Below are 25,096 nucleotides of genomic sequence, written 5' to 3'. Positions count from 1 at the left end.
GGATTTCAACTATTTTATCTGCACAGAGTAATATCAAACTATTCTAAACAGGTTTAGCAGAATAAAGTATCCACTTAGGGACTTATATCAAGCTGGAACTGAATTATTGCAACTAAATCTGAAAGAAGCAAGCATCGGACTGCAACATAAATCTCATTTAATGCAAGTGATAAGACTCACTTATGAGTAAGTAGGCATCGGAATATGTTATTAATTATTCATTGAACAGCTGCTCGCAGTGATGAGAAGGCTGCCGATGGGAGGGTAGGGAATAAAATACCTCAGGTTGTAATCCTTTGCACACTTACACGTGAAGCCCAGAAGAACTTAATAGGATATCATTAGGAGTAACTGTGTTAGGAATGCACAGGTAATTCCAACTACTAACTTTTAACTTTTCTTCTTGTAGGTAGCATTAGATGGAAATGTTCCAGGCAAATGTATAGTTCATGAAGATTACACATATATTTAGTGTGACACATTCAGTATTCTTGCTTTACCTAAGGCTTTGCATTCTGTTTACAAATGCAGTACACTGGATATAACCTGAGGTTAACAACTACAACAATGTATGAACTTCAGGTAGGAATCAGTGAGTTAAAAGGCTAGCTGTCTAATTATTAATGTTGCTTTTATTATCCTTGTCAAACAAGGTTTGCAAATTTACTTCTGAAGATAGATATAATTCGTAACTCTGAACTGACATTTGGTTTAAAATTGGAGGTGTAAGAAGAACTAGGAGCACAGATGACTCTATAGTAATATGGATGGATTTCTGATGCCTCTGCTTTCTAGTTCTGCTAGTCAAGAATAAATTGCAGATGATCAGTCTTAAAAGATATTGACTAGGGCTTTGCTAACAAGCCATACCAGATGCTAAAAGAGAAATGAACACTATTCTTGTTATATATGTTCAAAGCTTTTAAGGTAGTTATAATGCAGTATGGTGATGTTATTCTGTCATGTTTTGATATAGAGCACGGGTATCAAACTCGCCACATCACGTGACGTGTCGTGACATATCGCAACTTATTTTTGCATTACCAGAGCTGGGGTGGGCACAGCCTTTGTATGATGCAACCAGCCTGCGGGTCGGCAGTTTGACACCCCTGATATAGAGAGAGTAACGAAGAGTGTAGCATGACTTCAATCTGACAGTCTTTTAAAGGTTTATATATACGGTTCCATGTCAAGCAAAAAGATGAAGTCTAGCAGAAAAATAAATTCAGCCTGTGTTTTAAGGCAGTTTCACAAACAAAATACTTACCATGGGACCTGGTGGGCCATCTTGACCAGGAACTCCAGGTAAACCTTGTTCTCCCTGCAAAAAGACATAAATTCAGCTTAATTTGGAAGAGCATGTTATTAAAACCTGAACCAAGAAAGGAAAAAAGTTATGATCGATGCACTCACCACAGGGCCAGGAATACCCCTAAGTCCTTCTGGGCCAGATTTTCCTGCAGGACCTTGAGGACCAACTGGGCCAGTTTTTCCCGGAGCACCCTCTGATCCAGGCTCACCCTATAAAATAAAATAATATTCACTGTGAATATTCATATACTGTTGAACCAATTTATTTACAGATAAAGAAAAAGTAAGTTGATAAGAATTCCACAACCAATACAAGAACTAATCCTTTACCTGAACAAAAGATAAGAAAAGTAGACATCATCTTAGTCTACTTTAAACTCATTTTGTTTGTGTATATGGGTCAAAAGAAGAAAATTATGAACCTAAACTATTTGCAGTGACCTTTTTTCTTGTATTAAGATCCTGACGTTCCTACAGCTTTCCATTTGTTTAGACCATACTCCTTCCTTTTCTTCTGAAATGTCTAAAGATTTGGACTGAAATAATATCCATTAGTTTTGGCCAACAGGAATGCATAGAATTTAATGCAAAAAAGAAGTGGTGATTGCAGTAAAAATACAACTGTTACAAGTTACCATTTGGATAAACAGACTATTAACAAGAGACAGCCTAGTAGAATAATGAGCATCTCAGTTGATAGCTGCTGATAGGACTGAAAAGCTCTTAGGATCTGATTCCAAAAAGGTGTTTTGGTGTGGATGAGAGAACATTGTCTGCGGCTTCTTAATGAGTACCTTTTCCTAAGATTGTGTGGCTGCTGTCTGCAGCCACATGATTCTGAGAAAAGACATTATTGCTTTTAAAAACGGAGACAGGTGCTACTTTCTTCTTCTACATGCTTTAAAACACCTGGGATTTTGGAACTGAAACTGAAGCATTTACAGTCCTAACAGCATTTACAGTGCCTCATCTTGTCATAAAAGCCTCACCACTTCTGGACAAATCAATCACTCATCTTTTACTCTTGATTTATGATTCATTCATTCATTTGTTTGTTCAGGTTTGAGATTGCTCAGCTCGACAAAACACTGGGAAGCTCACAACATTAAAAGCAAGAAATAATAAAACAGTAAGAATAAAGATCATGTACAACCAGAAGAAGTAAAGTTTTATAGGGATTCACACATCCTAGCCCAAGGCTTAGGAGGAACAGCCAAATTTTCAATGGAAGTCATATGAATGTGACCCCGGGCAGGGCAGAAACGTGTTTTTCTTGTAACTTAAAACATTTACCTTTGCTCCTTTTTCACCTTGTCTTCCTTCTGCACCAGCTGCTCCAGGAGGCCCCTGTCATAAAAATAAAATGGAGAAAAAATGTATATTAAGCATAATGAGATGAGTTAGAGTCAGACTTTATTTCTGCTTCATGAAGAGATACATCTCTTCCATAGAAATCTTCACAGGGAATGTTCTTCTGAAGGAGCAGAACAAAACTGTTGCTGATTTTGATCCACTATAGCCCTTGGTCCTCTTAAAAATCTCACCAAAGTTGGATTTTTCTAGCCAGAGGTCTCATTTTTTCCCCCTTTCTGATAACTACAAAGAACATGACTAATGAGATCAAAAATGGCAAGGCTCCATTTTTCAACCGCTGCTATTTTAGGATGGCCTTAGTACTTTGAGGTTTGTTAATAAAAATCTACTCTTTCAGGGAGTTAAATGTTGAAATGAGTGCCTTAATCTTCTACATTTGAACATCTGTTTTAACCCTTAAAATCACTAACTGCAACTCATAAAATTGTAAATAAATGTTATTGCCATTCACTCCATGGTTGTGTAGGAAGCGCAAAAGGATCTTAGAGAGCTAAATGAAGACTTGCAGACCGAGCTTTTCCCCAAGATGGCTACTGAACAGTAAGGAGATATTTTTTCTCTTTTCTTTTAATCTTTGATCAAAATATCCAGAAAATACCTTTCCTGTTTCCTTCTGCTTCACCTTTGTTCTCTAGTTAAGCTTCACAGAGCAACAATGTTTCAGATTACAGACAAGCAATGGCTGAAATCTGAGGAAAGATCTTCTGGCAACATGTAACTTTTAGCTGAAAGATTTTTTAAAAAGTTTGATGAGTTGATAATGGTCATGGAAAATATTTGGAGGCATGTAGCTTTGGTGGAATCTAATTTGAAAGCTGTAGATCAAAGAGATTTGATTCCATACATGCCCCTGAACTTCAAGTCTGCATTTGTCTACAAGTGACAAATTGGTGTTTCTTAAAAGGACTGGGGGAGATTGGGGAATAGATTTATTACTCTTAATTGCAAACCATTTTTATCTGGACTCTGTTGGGAAGATAGACCTATTGTGGAGATTGAATGTATTATTTTTAACTAGACAACAACTGATAAGAAATGGTATCAAGAAACAAACATGGATATTTGATCCAGGACAAATTACTCTTATCTTTTGTGACGATTTGGGATAGATAAGATGCCCTGACAAATTTTCTACAAGTTGATTACATTAACAGTTTATTAACAGAGGGTTTTGAAACGCTAATCTTGTACTTTTCATTATTATTGTTATTTTGCCATTAATATAGGAAGTCAATAGATTGCAAATGGGTTTACTAGCTTTAAAAAAAATGGGGGGGGGTCTTTTTTGCAAGGGGTGGGAACTAATATTGTAGCAACGTATTAATCAGTATTCAACCACAGGGAATAATATGTGTATATGTGTGGGGTTCTTTTTTTAAAATGTACTTTTAAAATGTCTTGTATGCTTTGTGTTGTTTCTTTGTTTTTTCTTTGTTGTTTTAAATTTTTTGGGAGTTTTGTATTTTAACTTTTTTTAAAATAAAAAAAAATTGCAAAAAAAGACTTGCAGATCATGAATTGCTTTAGAATATGAAAAGTGGGTGCTGTATGGACAATGAAAGATAAAACAACTTCTCCCCTCCCTTTCAGCCTGTGGATCCCTCTGTTGGGTTAATCATTTAGGCCACGAGTGTCCAACCTTTTGGCTTGTCTAGATTGTGTTAGTTGTCTAATTATTTAAGAAAATTTATATGGCTGAACATCTTAGTCTCAGTGACTTCGGGTGGCTTACAAAGATAAAAACCCAATTCATATAAAAAAGCAATAACCCCCCCTCCACCCCTCTGGTGATAACAATCAGCCAATCAGATAAGCCACTTGATGGGCTCCATCCCACTCTGGGTTCCTCAGGCCCATTGGCAAAGGCAAGCATTCAGGGCCTTGTGAAAGAATGTCATTGTCAGGGCCAATATTATCTCTGCAGGTATGATGTTCCATAGGGAGAGAGTCACCATGGAGAAGGCCTTTCTTCTTGGCCCCACTAGATGTACCTCCTCAGGAGAAGGGACCAATAGCATTTCCTGTGTCCCCATTTTGGTGGGTCAGGTGAATGTGACAGGGGAAAAGACGGTCCTTCAAATAATCTGGTCTCAAGCCATGTAGGGTTTTAATTGGACCCAGATTAAACAGCCCAACAGGCTAGAACAGTTCTAGTTCCTATTAAAGTTTAAAAGATAGCTTTATTTCATTCTTTGCATGACACATGCATCTAGCAGAACTGACAAGTCTAGCATTACAAGTCAGTAATGCATGTTTTAATGCTTAGCTCATGTATAAATATTATATATATGGACCATATCTCCTAGTTCTAGTGTGCAAAAGTTCAGAGTTCTAGGAAAAAAGTCTAGATGGAACACACTGACATTGTTCATACAACCCATGTCAGATATTAATAATATAATGTGAGAACCAAACATTGAAGCTGAAACATGTTAAAAAGGGACTCTTGGATTCTGTACAGATGGGAAATTGGAAATAGTCGTGGCTCTTTGTTGCAGGTTAAACAGTAACATGAAATACTGATAAATAAATAATCCAGGTCCTCTAACATTTAAGTGGGTTCCCATTTGCATTTTACATTCTAGGCCGATACATTTTTATTTGTATCCCACCTTTATTATTTTTACAAATAAGTCAAGGTGGTAAACATAACCAACACATCTTGCTTCTCCTATTCTCCCTACAAAAACACTCTTGCAAGGTAAATTGGGCTAAGATAGAGTGATTGGCCAAAGTCACTCAGCTGGCTTTCATGGCTAAGGCTGGAGTAGAACTCACAATCTCCTGCTTTCTAGCCTGGTGCCTTAACCATTAGACCAACATGACACATGCTTGACAATAAAATAATTTCCCTCACCAATGCCACACATATTTCCATCTTGGAACTTAAAAGTTCACAATGGATATTCAATATAATTTAGGCTAAGCTTAATAAAATTTTAAAACACCCATTATCGTTTGTAAGATCATTCCATACAAAAGTGAATTAATAAAAGCAAAGAATACAAAACCAGAATAAAATGAAAAAGAAAAAGAAAAGGGAACAACATATACCACATATATATCAACAAACTATAAACTCACAAAGTACTTCGCAAAGTACTATGTTGGAACTTAAACTTCATAATGGGTAGTCACCCATTATCATTTGTAAGATCATTCTGTACAAAAGTAGATTAATAAAAGCATGGAACACAAAACCCAAAAAAGAAAAAGGAACAACATATATCACATAGGTATCAAGAAAGTACTAACTCACAAAGTACAATGTTTTCAGTTGCATTTGTGATAATAAACCTAAGTTTACTGTGCATTGTATAAAAAGAGATTGTGTTACAAGAGCACTGATACAATATGTTATTTTACTATGTGAGACACACTTGAACAAGCTTTGAAATGGTTAGAGGAAATGATCTTAGGACAGGAGAAACAATACAAAACTTTATAATAATTATAAATGTACTTCTTGCATAATCTAGGAATGCAGCTGCAACATCAATTAACAGAGCTTGGGAACACTGTGATCGCTAAATTATAAATACAATGAATCATGATTGCCAAAACAAAGGGGAGGGGCTATATTCATTATCAAACAGTACCAATTCTGCACTGAATGCAAAGTTGGTAAATGAACAGCTCTTGTTAACCCTCATCAGTTGCCAGCATTGCACAGATGGAGCTTCTGAATAAGAAAGATGGCTAATTGTTATTTATCTGTCTTTGCTATGCTTAGATTGTATAGTATGGAGGAAAATTTTCGCTAGCACAAAATATCTCGGCAACAAGAACATGGAATTAATCTCTTTCTCTCACCTACCAAGTCTCCAAACTATGATCAAATTCTACCGAAATTCAATGAATAAGTCTGGATTAGATACTCTTTTTCAGTTTACCTATATCACAGGATACTTATGAGGATAACATGGGGAGAACCACTGTTGTTGGAAGAAGGGTGAGAGAAAAATAGAAAAGTCATCTGTAGAATTAATCATTAAGATGACTTATGCATAAAAACTATGCCCATAGAACCAGACTTGGAAATCATTTTTTGATTGAGTGGGCAAAGATGTATATCACAAATGTGGGTAGGGTAAGATTTGCTGGTCCCCTCTCCACGTGTTCTGTTTAGGATGAAGAATTCTTCTACATTAGAATTTACACTACAGTTGTATAATTTCCAGCTCAAAATGGAAGGAAATTGTACCACCATTGTTTGGCATTCAGAAGAGACCCACAAAAGGGCATTTGAGGATTACTTGTGGTCTTGAGGCAGTGTCACAGACTACACTGATTCCTCTCTAATCTTGTATTGTCGATCCTGATCATGTTTGTTATTTGCATCAGAAGATTCTTTTTCCAATTATTTTGATATGTTATCATACAAATCCAGATACATACAACAAAGCCCACGGGAAATATTTTATAATGCAAAGGCTTACTTACATGTGTGGATTTCCTTTTGGGATTAAAACATTTGTTCCATGAATTTATGATGTTATTTGACATGCTGATATGAAACCATTTATCAAACACAGGTTGATAAATACAAAAGTTGATACAGTGGATGGAGGCAACTTTTTCACGGTGCCCTCTGTATGTTAATATTGTAAAATAGTTTATCTCCATCTCATTCGTCAACTTGAAGGTTTCTCTTGAAAACTTGTTCAAATGCTATTCAGAGTCATCCGTCAGCTGACTGAAAATATGCTTGTTTAATGTTTAAAAGGAAAAGTGATATTTATTATTTATAAGTGCATAAACATGATATGGCTATTTGTAAGACTGAGAACACCCAGCAAGTATTGGGTTTTCTCTGTTACATTTTCAAGAAGAATAAAAGAGATATTCCTCAATTTACAAGTGTCAGAGATATCTAGCTGAGGTTGCAATATCACCTTGCAAAATGGAATAAGCAAAACCCAGGACAAATCATTGATAAGATTTTTCTCATACTTTTTTACATTATATTTAAAATGTATAAAACTTACTGGACCAAGATCCAACTATTTGAAATGGGATGGTCTGTTTTATACAGAATCAAAATCCATTTTCACAGACCACTAATTCCCTTCAATCAATCCTGTACTGTATTCCAAAGGAAACTGAAATTTCTTGAAAATGTAACGTGTTAATTTTTTTGAAGAAGACAAGTACAGGTAGTCCTTGACTTACAACAGTTCACTTAGTGACCATTCCAAGTTACAACAGCATTGAAAAAAGTGACATGACCATTTTTCACACTTACAACCATTGCAGCATTCCCCGTGGTCACCTGATCAAAATTTGGACGCTTGGCAACTGACTCCTATTTATGATGGTTGCAGTGTCCCCTGGTCATGAGATTACCTTTTGAAACCTTCTGGCAAGCAAAATCAATGGGGAAACCAGATTCACTTAACAACTGTGCTACTAACTTAGCAACTGCAATGAGTCACCTAACAACTGTAGCAACAAAGGTCGTAAAATGGGGTAAAATTCACTTAACAACTGCCTTGCTTAACTACAGAAATTTTGGTCTCATAAGTCATAAGTCGAGAACTACCTGTAATCGAAGCCTTCATCTTTTGGCAATAGAGGTACGAGTTGGAGAATAACCTCTACAGAAATGAATTCTTATCTTAATACGGGAAGAACGAAGTCCCTACGTATTTATCTCAAATATTGCAAATGAAATAAGTATATACAAATCTTGCAATAATTAGAGAGGCAGTCAGCAGTTCAATATGAAAAAAAGCTCGTTGAATGTACATTTTGACTAGGTTTTGAAACCATCCAACCATCTGCTTTTCTAACTTCTCTTTAGCAGTTTAATTTTTGGAAAGCTGTTCAAAGCAGTTATTATTGCTACCAAAGTATTGCAAAAAGTGGCAGTTTACACTGGACTTTCCCAGATTGATACTCCCATATATATATTGGACCTGCAAGAATTCCTCAACAGGTATAGCCAAAGTCTAAGAGTTTCAGACCCAGCAAATATAGTTGGAAAGAGGAAAAGCATCTCTATGGTGCCATTTATCCAGGTAATGAAGTGTGTGGTTACATGGTCATTCCCAGAAGTGATACAAAGAAGAAATTATTTCTGAATTGAGAACATGCTACTGTAAGAAGAAGAAAAAAACCAAGACTTAACACATTTTCAAACGTTATAAATATCTTTCCTTGATTTTCCTAGCAAAACAAATGAAGCTACAGTATGTTTGGGGTTTTATTAAAATAATATTTATCACCAAGCATGGTTAAAACTGTAGATTAAAATACTAATGATTATTAAACATTTAGCTTATATTTATTAATAAATGTGGCAGTCCATACGGAGTACTGGGATTTGTATATTTTATATGAAAATCAGGATATGTATTTTTTGATATGGAGTATCAGGATTTGTATTATTTTATACATAAGGTACCTGGTACATAAGGTATCATGCTTTATGAAGTAAATTGTAAATATAATAAGTAAAGCACCATCATTTGTTGCTGGGTAAAGTGATCATATACATACTATAAGGAACATTGGTGACTTCAGTAGTTTTGATTTATTTTCTGACTTTGATTTAGTGTTTTGTGAGTATAGATCCTGTTGTTTGTAAAACTCTGATTTACAAATTAGCATTTTATATGAAGCCAAACCATTGTGATGTATTGAACATCATGATTAAAGAAACCAAGACTCAGCAGGAGAGGTTGAACGATGTCAGTGACTTGCTCAGGGCCTGCATTAAACTTCATAATCACTTGGGAAATGATTATAATGTATAACATGTCTCAGTCTAGGGTTAGATACAGAACTATCTTTCCTGTACTAAATGGGCAGTTTCACAAAGATAGGATAATGCACGGGCACACCCTCTCACAAACATTTCTTCTTTTTTCATGGAACATCAGTGCAAGACAGTTTTGCTTAAACAGCATTGGGACTTCACATATAGGTATAATCTAAAAACCACAACAAATTAATTTACCAGGTAATTTGGATGTGGTTCTATGAAAAAAACAAAAAAATCTATTTCTGGATTTTAAAACAAAATATTTAAAGCCAAGAACTGATAGAGGGAGTGCATTATTCATTGCACTTTTCCTGTCTCTGCATTATTTTTTTTAACCAAACATAATTGCATACATCACAGATCTATCTGTGGTAAAAGCGTTACCGATTTTTAGAATTAAGCCTGCAAGAGCTGTGATTTCTAAGAACATTTTCATTTGAATCAAGAACTACTCTTACCTTTTGGCAACCTTTCAAGAATACTGCAAAGGGATATCAAGCATTTGCCTATTTACAGAGCATTAGCCTATGCTCTCCTTAGCTTTCTCCTTAGCCAGGACTATCCATATAAAAGCCTAGGCTACATTTCCCTTTCTAATCAGCAAAGACAGATGTGAATTAGAAGCACAATTGCTTCTTAGAACCAATAGCACTATTTAAATCAGCTTGCTTGATCAGTTTCAAGAAGCTGTAACAATCATATAATTTGGACTCAAAGAATCCCTTTCCTATTCTGTTCCAGCCTCCCCTCAATTTATGTGACCTCAGGCTGGCTCAAGGGCAAGTTTTAGTAAAGTTCCTATTATAGATAGATCCTTGACCTATGACCATTTGTTTAATCATTCATCTGAAGTTACCACAGTGCAGAAAAAAAGTGACTTATGGTCATTCCTAGCAGTTAGGACTCAGCCAGAATCCCTGATCACAATTCAAGAGTTTGGCAACCTGCATGTATTTAGGTTCAGTTGCAGCATCCTGGGGTCATGTGATTGTCACTTGCGATCTTCCCAGGAGGTTTCCAACAGGCAAAGATAATGGGGGATGCCTGATTCACTTAAGGACTGCATGATTCACTGAACAACTGCAATACGAAAGACTGAAAATTGGGCATGACTCCTTTAACAAATGATTCGCATAATAATAGAAGTTTTGGTCCCTATTGTGGCTGGAAAAGATTAATACACAAATCTCTCTCTCTCTCTCTCTCTCTCTCTCTCTCTCTCTCTCTCTCTCTCTNAACTGTAGATTAAAATACTAATGATTATTAAACATTTAGCTTATATTTATTAATAAATGTGGCAGTCCATACGGAGTACTGGGATTTGTATATTTTATATGAAAATCAGGATATGTATTTTTTGATATGGAGTATCAGGATTTGTATTATTTTATACATAAGGTACCTGGTACATAAGGTATCATGCTTTATGAAGTAACTTGTAAATATAATAAGTAAAGCACCATCATTTGTTGCTGGGTAAAGTGATCATATACATACTATAAGGAACATTGTTGACTTCAGTAGTTTTGATTTATTTTCTGACTTTGATTTAGTGTTTTGTGAGTATAGATCCTGTTGTTTGTAAAACTCTGATTTACAAATTAGCATTTTATATGGAGCCAAACCATTGTGATGTATTGAACATCATGATTAAAGAAACCATGACTCAGCAGGAGAGGTTGAACGATGTCAGTGACTTGCTCAGGGCCTGCATTAAACTTCATAATCACTTGGGAAATGATTATAATGTATAACATGTCTCAGTCTAGGGTTAGATACAGAACTATCTTTCCTGTACTAAATGGGCAGTTTCACAAAGATAGGATAATGCACGGGCACACCCTCTCACAAACATTTCTTCTTTTTTCATGGAACATCAGTGCAAGACAGTTTTGCTTAAATAGCATTGGGACTTGACTTCACATATAGGTATAATCTAAAAACCACAACAAATTAATTTACCAGGTAATTTGGATGTGGTTCTATGAAAAAAACAAAAAAAATCTATTTCTGGATTTTAAAACAAAATATTTAAAGCCAAGAACTGATGGAGGGCGTGCATTATTCATTGCACTTTTCCTGTCTCTGCATTTTTTTTTTAACCAAACATAATTGCATACATCACAGATCTATCTGTGGTAAAAGCGTTACCGATTTCTAGAATTAAGCCTGCAAGAGCTGTGATTTCTAAGAACATTTTCATTTGAATCAAGAACTACTCTTACCTTTTGGCAACCTTTCAAGAATACTGCAAAGGGATATCAAGCATTTGCCTATTTACAGAGCATTAGCCTATGCTCTCCTTAGCTTTCTCCTTAGCCAGGACTATCCATATAAAAGCCTAGGCTCCATTTCCCTTTCTAATCAGCAAAGACACATGTGAATTAGGAGCACAATTGCTTCTTAGAACCAATAGCACTATTTAAATCAGCTTGCTTGATCAGTTTCAAGAAGCCGTAACAATCATATAATTTGGACTCAAAGAATCCCTTTCCTATTCTCTTCCAGCTTCCCCTCAATTTATGTGACCTCAGGCTGGCTCAAGGGCAAGTTTTAGTAAAGTTCCTATTATAGATAGATCCTTGACCTATGACCATTTGTTTAATCATTCATCTGAAGTTACCACAGTGCAGAAAAAAATTGACTTATGGTCATTCCTAGCAGTTAGGACTCAGCCAGAATCCCTGATCACAATTCAAGAGTTTGGCAACCTGCATTTATTTAGGTTCAGTTGCAGCATCCTGGGGTCATGTGATTGTCACTTGCGATCTTCCCAGGAGGTTTCCAACAGGCAAAGATAACGGGGGATGCCTGATTCACTTAATGACTGCATGATTCACTGAACAACTGCAATACGAAAGACTGAAAATTGGGCATGACTCCTTTAACAAATGAATCGCATAATAATAGAAGTTTTGGTCCCTATTGTGGCTGGAAAAGATTAATACACAAATATCTCTCTCTCTCTCTCTCTCTCTCTCTCTCTCTCTCTCTCCCTCCATCCATCCATCCATCCATCCATCCATCCATCCATCCATCTTATTGTTTCCTTCTGGAGTAAAAAAAAAAACCACTTACCTAACATTGAAAAAAGGAGTAAGCAAAACAAATTTGAAGCAGAAGATCAGAAAACGTGCATACCTAACGTGCAAATGTACCTCCCACATTTGGAGTAAGCAACATCACAGAAAACATAGAAAGAATGAGAAATAGTGATGAAAGGGAATTAAAAGGAAAAGAAAAACTAAATCTAGTTTATAACAATATAATTCTCTCCATAGTTTTCTATTGAGAGCTAAGGCTGGTGAGGTGGGAGCCCCTAATTTCTAATCCAGTTTTGCGAACAAGGGACAGATACTAGAACATTTCAAGCCTGGGAAAAGGCAATTAAACAACCACTCACTTGAAAAGGTGACCCTGGGTCATCAAGAGGTCCAGAATCTGAACCTTGGAGACTTTCCAAGTACTCTACAACACTTCAAATATTCAAGTTTTCAATCAAAATGTCATTGTCTGAATGTAAAAGTATCATAAAATAATTCTAAAACTTTTCCCCCTGCACTCCTTTACTTCCATTTCATCTCAAATAATTTCACTATTTTTTATTTTTAGTTCCATTCACTTACTTTTCTAAGACCTACTCTTGATGCTACTAAATAATAATGCCTTTCCTATTCAGAACCTCTTGCCATCTTTGTGTGTTTCGTTGGGTTTTTTCAAGCTTTCATAGAAACAATAAAACCAAACATACATTTCTATTTCCTCTCTTTCCATTGTGCACCATGTGTATCCAGACATATGCTTAAGCCATGAATTTGAAATGGACTCTTTTCTAAGCATACAGTATGCTTCCTCAACAATTATCTTTCACATTCATTATTGTGTTTTTGAATGGCTCAATCACTTTTTTTGCATTCTGTTTCATTCTCACTCATCCATTCATATCATCTAATGGAATAGCATTTTCCCCCCTAAATTGTATTCATTCAGAATTTTCCCCCAAGCTTATCTGTGGTTCTTTTATTATCATCATTCAGTGAGCAATAACATACAATTATCACCATGAATGAATTTTTGCTTTTATATGTTCCCAAAGCAGTCTAGATGACACTGATTCCAACTTTATGGCATGTGCTTCAGTTTTTTATATATAATTAAAGTTAAACCTACATTTTCATTTCCCTCAGAGTATCAAACCAACTCCAGAAAAAGAGATCATTTCATTCAAAACCATTACATCCTTTCCCTTTTTGCAAATAGTCATACTGTTCCATTTCTTTTGTTAATTCACATTCTTTATCATTTATCAATCATTTCTACATTCTAAGATACACTTTTCCATATGCCAAGTTTATCAGTAGATAAACATGACCTTCCCCATTCAATAGTTTTGGTTAATCAAGATTTTCACATAAAGAGAAGGGGAGAGAATATAAGTTACCAGCTTTAGTCATGCCTGTATCATATGAAGTATTCTCTTCATACCATACCAGTCAGTTTTGACACATTTTGATGAATAATACTGCAACCAAGAATATTTTCTCCATGGTCAGCTTAAGAGGTGTATAGGACAAATGTATATTGTCCAGAACTATCTATACCAGTGATGGCGAACCTTTTAGAGACGGAGTGCCCAAACTGCACCCCAAAACCCACTTATGCATCGTTGGGTGCCGGATGGGTGTGGCCAATTGGGTGGGTGTGGCCCATTGGGTGGGAGTGGCTGCAGTGGTAACAGCAGACTGGGTGGGACTAAAAAGTTAAATCAATCAATTCCAACTTTGCAAGATCTTTTTTTTCCTGCGAGAAGTTGAAATTGACTGATTGAACCTTTTTTTTTTGTACACGGCGGCGGAAGCCTAAAGCGAAAAGGTTTTATAAAACCCAGCTGAAGGCTTAGGACTGGGAGGGCTCTGAGTGCCGCCTCTGGTACCCGTGCCATAGGTTCACCACCACTGATCTATACAACATTCTGCTATCAGATATACAGAGGTAAAAAAAAAATCTATTTTCAATATTATTAGGAGTGAATTTGAAAGTTTTTATCCAGGTCAATAAATAGTGAGCATAGAAAAATAAGAATGAAGATCAACTCACACTTGTTTTCCTATTTTTAAAAGTGAAAAGGCTAAGGAACATATTCCCTTCCTTCCTTCCTTCCTTCCTTCCTTCCTTCCTTCCTTCCTTCTTTCCTTTCCTACTTTGTAAAAATGAATGGTCATAATTATCTGCAGTTACTTGTTTGCTTCACTGGATCAACTGCACATAATTACTGATCACAGTAATTTATGCCCTAATCTCTGGACTACTTTAATGCACCTTATATGGTGCTGCTAATGAAGACGACTTGGAGGTTATATGGATGGTACAAAATATAGCAGTCTCTTTATTGACACTTTGCCCTGAGAACATCACACACCCCTGCTTTCGATCCTGCATTGCTTCCCAATTGGTTTCCAAGTTCAGTTCAAAATAGTCATTCTCACCTATATGACACAGCATTTGGACATCTACAGAACCCCATTTTCCAATCATATCTAATCTGGTTGATACACTTGTCCTGGGAGGAGTTGTTGGTTGCACCGAGCTTTGATGAAGTGAGAGGGGTTGAGGCATATAAGTGATACTTCTTGGTAGCAACTACTACGTTTTAAATAGCCTCCTGATTGAAATCAGGCTAGCTTCCATCTCGATTTCATTTAGAATGATACTCAAAACGGAGCTCTTTTGAAGAGAATCTATGGGTTGGCAGGATGCCATCTAGGTTGAATTTATTATTGAGGTATATTTTGCTAGGCTTTGATTGTACCTTAATTTTTAACTTTCATTTATTCTCGATATTTTGTATATAGGTAAGATAATTCTCTGAATCTGAGAAAGAAGAGAGAGTTTTCAGAACACGACAGACCAGGAACACTTGGACATTTCAGCCTTCCTTCTTAAGGGAGGCATCAGTCCATCTATTAAGAAATTTATGAGACAGAAGATCAATCAACTCACAGGGGTCTTACAACACTCCCCAATAAATGACTGAATGGGCTATATTTATCTAGTGTCCACGTTTTTGTAACTTTATCACTTTTTCTTGGCATTAATGAAACTCTATGAATCTTGCACTGCTGTAGGAGCCTGACGATATCTTTTAAAAAAAAATACAATGGATTTTTTTTTTCATTTATTTACATAGCTTGGATGTTTTATCTATCAACCACTGAAAGTTCTATGAGATTTGGGTATTCAATGTTCTTTCACTGATCAGCAAACACAGTGTCTCTGGACATTTTGCAATGGCTAATTGGGGCAATCCCATGCCAGTGATGGACAATTGTGAGTGTTGAGTATTACTTGGAGGCAGTAACTGAGGCTTACTGAAAGTGCCTAAAATTCAATTAGCTTACTTGGCTTCTGGACATGGAATGGGAGATGAAGGCATTGGATGGGTTTTACTGACAATGAAAAAGTTACTTGAATTGATGAAGCATCGCTAAGCATTGCAAAGCTCCTTTGCTCAAATGGCTCAAGAGTTCCTCCTGACCTTAATCTCAAACGCTCCACAAAAACAATAAGAAATGTAGCTTTGTGATGTCTTTAAAAAGAATAAGTAAATGTTGCATACTTCCTTTTATTGTCTTGGACTTGGATTTAACAAAAACATACTGGAAAAGAAATGTTTTGGCTGAACTGTAGTAAACTTAGTCACTGTTAAATCTTCAAGTGAGTCTTATTCCAATTCTGCTGAAAAGACTACTAATGCCACTGTAATTGTTTCCAGCATTATAAATGTTCAGTAAATTGGTGGAACAAATAGATTATTGTGTAAAATAGATAAAACTAATTAAGCATGTCAGTTCACTCAAGCCCATTATACAGAACGGTTTATCTCATTTTGCTAAATAGATTACAGCTTACATTTAATGCTGCTGTATGTTTTAAAAAAACTGTTAAAAATCAACTAATTGCCTGACAAATAAGGCTTAGATGTTCACATGCCTGCAGAGATTATTCAGGATGCCTATCCATTATTCTTCAAAAACACTAATGATAGTAGGATAACTGCAGGCCTATCAACTTTTAGGGTGTTCCTGAAACATTATTTTCTGAAGACATTACTTTTTATTTGGCACTAAACTTTATTTCATCTTATATCATGAGCTGGCTTTAGGATAAATTCCATTTAAAACAATGTGTTGTAGATTAATGTGTTATCTAAACCACACACTCATGTGCAGGGAAACACTTTCTTTTCCTTTCAGACTACTCCAAGCTGAACTGATTAAATTGTACTTCATTACATGCAAAATGGACCAAAGGGGCAATCTCCTTCCTCCTTGATTAGGACCTCAATAGGCATCTGGTTGAACCCACAATGACATCATATGCAGTATAATGACATTGCAGATCCATTCTCGACTTAGGACAGGTCACTTAGAGCAGCAATCCCCAATCTTTCTGAGATAGAGGGGATGGGTCCGTGGCAGGTACGCGCATGAATTTGCGTGCCTGCCGCTCACATAAATGGAGCTTCATATGTAAGCACAAGCACCTACCACCCGTGCAAATGGAGCTTCATGTGTGAGCGTGAACATCCACCGCTGTGCAAATACTGCTGCGCATGAATGCAAGATTGCCGCTTGGGCAGCCCGGAGATTGGGGGTTGAGTTAGAGATTATTCAAAGTTCCAACAGACCCTCCAAAAAGAGAATCTAAGTAGAATCTAAACTTAATGTAATATCTTGACACACTTTAAAGCTTTTAATTACAGCTTGCGCTTTGAAAAATCAGGAAGCAATGGTAAATTACACAAATGTTTATTCCTCCTGCTTTTTTCACCTAAACATTTGTGGCTTTCCTCAAGATTTTTTTCAGTAAAAAGATAATGTGCTTCTCTTAATGGCCCTTTAAAAGTGTTCTCTTCTTGTACGTACTCTCCCTCTTATTGTTCTTGTAATTAATTAAGTTTTGTGCTCCATAGTAACAATTACCATGCATCCATGATCATTTTCCCACTAGCAATTTATAATGTCATCCAGCCATTGTTGTGGCAATATATCATTAAAGAAATCACACTTTCTATTGTCGCAGCAATAGCTGTGTAATTCTTTAAATCACCAGTGCAGTAACATTTACGTCTATATGAAACAACAAAGATTCACTTCAATGAAGTGGTTGCAGGCTGTAGAAGCATCCTGATTTGTTTGCTGAAACAAGGAAGACAGTTGATTCACCTCAACAAAGCTGTTTCCGTGACCTTGAAACACCTGAGGCCAATACTATTGAACTATTGAAGCTTCTCTGTGCCTTCTCCAAAAGCATTGTCTGAAGAAGTGATTGCCTGTAGCCTTTGCAGAAATTGCCTAAATTGGAAGAGTTTTATTGTATACTGAGGGGAGTCTGGATTAGGCTGTGATCGTTCCTTTCCTCTTGGTTTTCTCCTGCAATACCTGTTGAAAAATCTATGGAGATTCTCAGCCAGGTCATGGTTGTTTCAAAGGTGCTTTTTCAAAAGGCAATTGGACTTTCTTTGTTTTTTCTTGAAGACATTTGCTCCTCATTCAAAAAGCTTCATCAGTTCATCATCACAGTTCATCAGTTCATCAACTGATGAAGTTTTTTGGATGAGAAGTGAAAACCTCTTCAAGGAAAAACAAAGAAAATTCAGTTGCCTTTTAAAAAAGCACCTTTCAGTTTGTTGAAAAGGTTTCACTTATCTTTCTCCCAGAAAGTGAGTTCCTCTAAGGAACACAAGCAGGCCAGACTGAAACAATATCACTAGGTTTTTAAAAGTTTTCGAAGTAAGATGACCATTGTTGCATAGTGAAGATGCTTCAAGGAGATACTTTGAAGTTTCATCAAAGCAAAGCACTCTTTGATTTAAATGAGGGATATTACTTTCAATGTGTATTGCCTCTGGGAATCTCGGCACACACAAAAAGACAAAGCTGGCAGATAAAACATAAGAGGTCATGTATTATCACTTCTGGACATAATAAAATATTGTGGCATCTCAATTGTCTTCTTTGCATTAAGAATGTTGGCAAGAGACCTGGTAGTTTCTGGTGTATCACTACCTTTCAGTGGACCATAGATTTGGAAATATATAAAAGCCATGAAGTGGTCAATGAGGGGAATCAGCTACTCAGTGACCATGGCAAAATGATTGGGACAAGTGTCCCAGAAACATGCTTGGTGAAATTAACCTGCACTGTGTGCGATTAACATTTGGCATAATCAGGCATGCTCAAGCATTATACAAAGAAGGCAGATGCTGAGGGCACCAGCTAAGTTCATTTTCCCACCAGGAGGCCCTTGAGCATCACATGGTGCAGAAGTACGATAATTTATGAGACAAGCAAATGAAAACTATTCTCAGTGTAGGAGAAAGAGGCATCATTCATTAGATTTTAATTGTTACACTGGGTTGGCAAAACACCAGAACTAAACAATGCTTAAAAAAGGAGAGCATGCCCTAATGCCATAACCCTGCTGATTAAAACTTGTCTTATTAGAATTTTCCCCATAGATAAATAAAGCTAAAGTTTCTGTTGATTAATATACTAATTAAAAGGATCAAAGCCTATTGCTTTAATTGAAATAAATAATAATTCACTAAACAAGCAACTGCCTTTTTTTTTTCTTTTTCAGTATCTCAGATCTAAGGGGGGGGGAAATGGAGCAGGAGGAGCTAAATAATCATTCATTTACACTAGGGTCTCTTAAAATATAAAATTACTCTCCATATATAATAGACTGAAACAAATTACTTTTCAAAGTACTGTTGATACTGTTCTAACATAGAATGATTGTTTATGATCACCCCTGCTGATGAACTTCAGTTAAGTGCAGTTGCTGTGATAGAGGCCAGTGGATACCAAGAGGCTCTTCAGAGTACCTTTTCCCCCTATGAATGCCCAATTTTAGTAAGCATGAAACCACACATTTTCAAAATTCACCACAACCCTATGTTTGTAGTAAATGTAAGGCAATAACACAAAGTAGCACATAATTTAGTACTCCATAATCTGGGCCTTTGAAAGTATATCAAATGTAAGACCGTTTCCCACAAAACTGCACCTAGATCAAGTTGGTTTTCTTTACAATCGTTACATTAGAAATGCTAAGGGGAAGCTCTCCTGGCTAAATAAAACAACAGAACACCTGTTCATGAATTTGCTAATTGTACTGCATTAATTTGCTATGATTGATGGCATATAATGCCTATATATATATATATATATATTTCTTGGAACTGTATTGGGGGAGGAGGGAAAGAACATGGAATAGAATACATTTTGTCTAATAGACAAACAGATATGATTGTTAAAGCTATGCATTCCGTATGCTGAACAAAGTTCAAAAGCTGTTCGGTTACAATTTGCCATGTATTTGACAATCTATCTGTTTTATTTCTCTAGGATCTCAGGATGTCAGGTAAAAACCTGCTACAGATAGCTGGCAGGCTTTCTTTAGGAATTTATCCTTCTGCTTATTTCTTCTTCAGCTCAATTTTATGTGGTTTCACAATTCCCTTCTGTATCTGCGTCAAGCTACATTGTCAAAAACAATGCTCAAAATATGTGTTTCATACATTTAGATTAAGATTCGGATACATTTAAATTGTCAAGTTGCTCAGAGAAGTGCAAAATATGGCAAGAAAGCTGAATAGTTGAATTATGTGTATAAACGTGAAAGTTGCCAGATTTGCAGACAAAAAAAAAAAAATCCTTCAGCATCTCTGCCTGTGTTGGGAGGCAATGTGGTGAAGTGTGAAATAAATTGTGCATACTGTTACAAGTCAGATGAAATTTAGTATACTAAATGCATGGCAATCTGGCAGATAGAAGAATCTTAGTAATAGATGGTGAAAACTCTTAAAAGGGAAAAAAGAGTTTTCCCACATATTAATGAACCCTTGGGTCAATACAAACGATAGAGTCTGCCTAAATTGTGCCACCTATCCACTATGTTTAAACAAAAAATAACAATGACAATAACAACAACAAAAAAATCATGTATAGAGAAATAGGACTTACTCTCTTTCCAGGAGGGCCAGGGGGACCTGCCTCACCAGAAGGACCTGGTGGCCCCTGAAATCATAAAAATATCCAAATTACCCACTTTCAAATGTGATTACCAAAAGATCCTATGCAATGATTATGTAGATACTTACTTACTTAGCAACCAAGGCATGTGTCATCGACTGATACTGGATAAGAAAACCAGCAGTGTATACTAGGAAAATATAGGCAGGTGGACTTGACTTGTTCAGAAGTATGAAGGGACTTCACTTAAGAAACTATAGGAAGTTGTATTAATGGCAACTTCTTACTCAAATGCTTATAGGAGGTCCTTGAGTTACAACCATTTGTTTAGCGACTGTTCAAAAGTCATGATGGTGCTGAAAAAAAGTGACTTGCAATCAGTCCTTGCACATACAACTGTCACAGTATGTGATTTGCAACTGGCACGCATTTAGCACAGCACCATGGGGTCACATGGTCACCATTTGTGACCTTCCAGCCAGCTTCTGACCAGCAAAATCAATGGGGGAAGCAGATTTGTTTAATGATGCTGGCAAAAAAAGGTTGTCAAATTGGAAACAGTCACGTGATGACACACTTAATGACTGCATCACTTAGTGATGGAAGTTCCAGTCCAATTTTGATCATAAGTTGAGAACTACCTGTATTTATACATTTTTCCCATGGATAAATAGGAAAAAATAAAATAAATAGACATGAGTTGAATGTAAGTTGTTCCAGAGAGGAACTTTCTCCACACGATCCTGATGTGATTGGAATATAATTGCTGTCATCCTCAATTATTATAATACAATCAATTAATACAACACAGTCAACAGAATTATTCTTGCAAAGATATTACTTACAGATTGGCCTGGATCGCCATCATCACCTTTTTCTCCTCCTGTGCCATCAGTTCCCTAGGGAGGTAGAAAGAGAAAGAAAGAAAGAAAGAAAGAAAGAAAGAAAGAAAGAAAGAAAGAAAGAAAGAAAGAAAGAAAGAAAGAAAGAAAGAAAGAAAGAAAGAAAGAAAGAAAATAACATTTACATAATATATCCTACTTGAATTGTATGTTCTACTCAGAAAGAACATACATTAAGAACTATGACAGACTGCAATATTAATTCTATATAGTACCCTATGTTTGCCTAAATATCTCAGTGATTTGCTTATTATCCAAGAGAGCCTCTCATAGCAACTTCTGCTTAGCTTTAGTTGTAGAACTGCAATGTTTTTATACTTGATAACTTTCTGAAAAATCCAGTTCGACGTAATAATCAGGATATTGTACTGCAACAAGGAGATCAAGATTCAATTTTCCACTAAGCCAAATACAATCACAAGCTGCTATCAAGAAAGTTTCCGTGCCTCGCTCACTGTACAGGTTGATATGAAAATAATATTTAGACAAGCGTTACACTGAATCCTGGAAAGGAGCAGAGGAAAAATATTTTCAATTTCAGACCCCACAAAGCAGTGTTTTGATCAGAGCAAAGAGATGCAACAAAGTAATTTTTTCAGAATCAGAATCTCAGAATCCAATATCAACTGAAGCCAGTGAGAGTTTCACTTCACCTAGTAAAGCAATTTTATTTTCAAAATACTTACAGCTGAACCAGGTTCTCCAGGAGGTCCAGGATCACCGGGGAACCCAACAGGGCCCTACAGAAATTTTAAAAAAACCAAGGTAAAACTAATGAGCATCAGGAAAAAAGTAACTGTAAATAACATTTTTATTGATACATAGGTTGTGAAAAGATACAGCCTCTGAAACAAAAATAGTTCATATAATAATAATAATAATAATAATAATAATAATAATAATAATAATAATAATAATAATAATAATAATAATAATAATAATAATAATAATAATAATAGTAAAGTTGGAAGGGACCTTGGAGGTCATCTAGTCCAACCCCCTGCTCAGGCAGGAAACCCTATACCATTTTGGACAAATGGCTGTCCAATCTCTTCTTAAAAACTTCCAGTGTTGGAGCATTCACAACTTCTGGAGGCAGGTTGTTCCAATGGTTAATTGTTCTCACTGTCAGGAAGTTTCTCCTTAGTTCTAGGTTGCTTCTCTCCTTGATTAGTTTCCACCCGTTGCTTCTTGTCCTACCTTCAGGCGCTTTGGAAAATAGCTTGACTCCCTCTTCTTTGTGGCAGCCCCTGAGATATTGGAACACTGCTATCATGTCCCCCCCCCTCGTCCTTCTCTTCATTAAACTAGACATACCCAATTCCAGCAGCCGTTCCTTATATGCTTTAGCCTCCAGTCCCCTAATTATCTTTGTTGCTCTTCTCTGTACTCTTTCTAGAGTCTCAACATCTTTTTTACATCGCGGTGACCAAAACTGGATGCAGTATTCCACGTGTGGCCTTATCAAGGCATTTGATGCTCACAAGATATTTTGGAATACAACTTCCCTAAATCCAACAAGAGTGACCAATATTAAGAAATTTAGGAAATTATTTTTATTGATTGATTTGTTAAATTTCTATGCCAGCCATTATCACTGATACAGCAACTCTGTATACAGCAGGTCTTTCTGACAGCACTCAGAATTGTTTTATAGAGTTGAGAAAATACAGTTAAGAAATTAAATAGGGGCAAATTATACTTATTATTAAATCTTAATATATATTTTTTAAAAAATTAGTATCTTCACTCACTGGATTTCCCTTTGGACCATCATCACCTGGAGGTCCTTTCAGTCCAGGAGGTCCTGCTGCTCCAGATGGCCCAGCTTCACCTTTCTCACCTCTTTCACCTTTTGGACCCTGCAAAAAAGAAGAGCTTTTAACCGATATATAGATTGCATAAAACAAGTAAGGAGCAACCCAAAAAAAACACCCCATCTATAAAAATCTCAGTCATATTTTTATTGGAAGCATTTTTTGAAGCAATATATTTTGGATAGAGAAATGAAGAAAGCACTCCAAAGTTTTCCAACAGCACCTGTTAGAATCCATTTCTGGAGAGGTTTGAAAATGAACTGAAGTGCAAATGATTGTTAAATAAATAAATAAATAAAAATAAAAATAGTAGTAGTAGTAGTAAGTAGTAGTAGTAGTTGGAAGGTACCTTGGAGGTCATCTAGTCCAACCCCCTGCTCAGGCAGGAAACCCTATACCATTTCAAACAAATGGCTCTCCAGTCTCTTCTTAAAAACTTCCAGTGTTGGAGCATTCACAACTTCTGGAGGCAGGTTGTTCCACTGATTAATTGTTCTAACTCTCAGGAAATTTCTCCTTAGTTCTAGGTTGCTTCTCTCCTTGATTAGTTTCCATCCATTGCTTCTTGTCCTGCCTTCAGGTGCTTTGGAGAATAGGTTGAGTCTCTCTTCTTTGTGGCAACCCCTGAGATATTGGAACACTGCTATCATGTCCCCCCTAGTCCTTCTCTTCATTAAACTAGACATACCTAATTCCAGCAACCGTTCCTTATATGTTTTAGCCTCCAGTCCCCTGATCATCTTTTTGTTTTCTCCGCGCTCTTTCTAGTCTCTCAACATCTTTTTGACATTGTGAAATTAATTGAAATTAATGGTAGAATTCTTCATGATATATTATTGAGTGAAAAGATTTTCTGAACATAGTCAGTATGGAGAAGTATTTAAAAGTCCTGTTCCATGATTAATGAAAACTGCTACCTCAGGAAGAACGGGCCCACACACACAGGTGTCTCCTATGAAGTTCTCTAAAATATGAGTGTCACTGTGTGGGAAATGATGATGAAACATAAATTTAGAGCTGTAGGTCAAAAGTTAGAAATTATTGAAAAGCCTGTTCAAATAACTGGAATAAGGGAGTGGGCAAATAAGCCAAGATTACGATGGCAAATCATTCAAGAATGCCAGTTCTCAAGATCAATGTAATACAGGTTCAGAGGTGATATGAGTCGGAAAAATAGGTAGAAAAGACAGGCAGATATCACACAAATTGACCAACAGACCCTGATACTTGAAATGATCTTGGAATAAAAAAAAAGTCTGCTTAGAATTATCTGTACATTTCGGCAGAATGAAATATAGAATGTTACTATTTCAAAGTAGTATAGAGAAGTTATAGTACAATCACTTCTACAAATCTTACTGGAAGAAAAAGTATATACTTACAGTTGTGCCACCTTCTCCAGGAGGCCCAGGGTTACCAGCTTCTCCAGGCTCACCCTATGAATATTCAAGATAGAAGTAAATACATTATATAGTGACTCTTCTCTTTCTTGTTGAAGGACAACTGCTACTTTATATCTATTAATGAACTCTTCAATCTTAAAAAAAACAAACTGGAAGTAAATCCTTGCAAAATCAGGAAATGCTAATGGAAAACTATTTCAAAATAGGTAGTTAGAAATTATGTTAGGTATTCAGTCTAAGGAAAGATTATACATAGTGACAATAAATAAAATAACCTGCTGACAGTTAGATCTTACCTAGTGGCGCTGAGGGAGGCTAGGACTAACTACTATGCCTCACTCATCGCGTCATCAGATAACCGCCCTGCCGCCCTCTTCAGGGTGACCCGCTCCCTCCTTCAATTGGAGGGGGGGGGGACCCCCTGGAGGGGAGGGCAGAGGATTTTGTGCAGTATCTGTATGACAAAGTCGCACGGATTCGGGAA

General features: G+C 36.3%; 1 protein-coding gene across 1 annotated transcript in view; it reads right to left on the bottom strand.

Moving 5' to 3' along the window:
* Positions 1 to 24,645, bottom strand: part of LOC107298931 (collagen alpha-1(XI) chain-like) — a gene marked incomplete at both ends in the record, with an annotated part of 35,993 nt that extends 11,348 nt beyond the window's left edge. Inside the window, 8 exons of the mRNA XM_015828288.1 lie at positions 1,268 to 1,321; positions 1,414 to 1,521; positions 2,605 to 2,658; positions 20,482 to 20,535; positions 21,336 to 21,389; positions 22,079 to 22,132; positions 23,147 to 23,254; positions 24,592 to 24,645. Coding sequence (XP_015683774.1) covers positions 1,268 to 1,321; positions 1,414 to 1,521; positions 2,605 to 2,658; positions 20,482 to 20,535; positions 21,336 to 21,389; positions 22,079 to 22,132; positions 23,147 to 23,254; positions 24,592 to 24,645 — 540 coding nt within the window. The remainder of the gene's footprint in view (positions 1 to 1,267; positions 1,322 to 1,413; positions 1,522 to 2,604; positions 2,659 to 20,481; positions 20,536 to 21,335; positions 21,390 to 22,078; positions 22,133 to 23,146; positions 23,255 to 24,591) is intronic.
* Positions 24,646 to 25,096: the final 451 nt, after the last annotated feature.

Source organism: Protobothrops mucrosquamatus, unplaced genomic scaffold, assembly GCF_001527695.2.
Source record: "Protobothrops mucrosquamatus isolate PMUCROS unplaced genomic scaffold, P.Mucros_1.0 scaffold4382, whole genome shotgun sequence".
NCBI classification, from domain to species: Eukaryota; Metazoa; Chordata; class Lepidosauria; order Squamata; family Viperidae; genus Protobothrops; species Protobothrops mucrosquamatus.
Note: the sequence above shows the minus strand (reverse complement) of the source record. Positions and strands in the feature narration are given on the sequence as shown.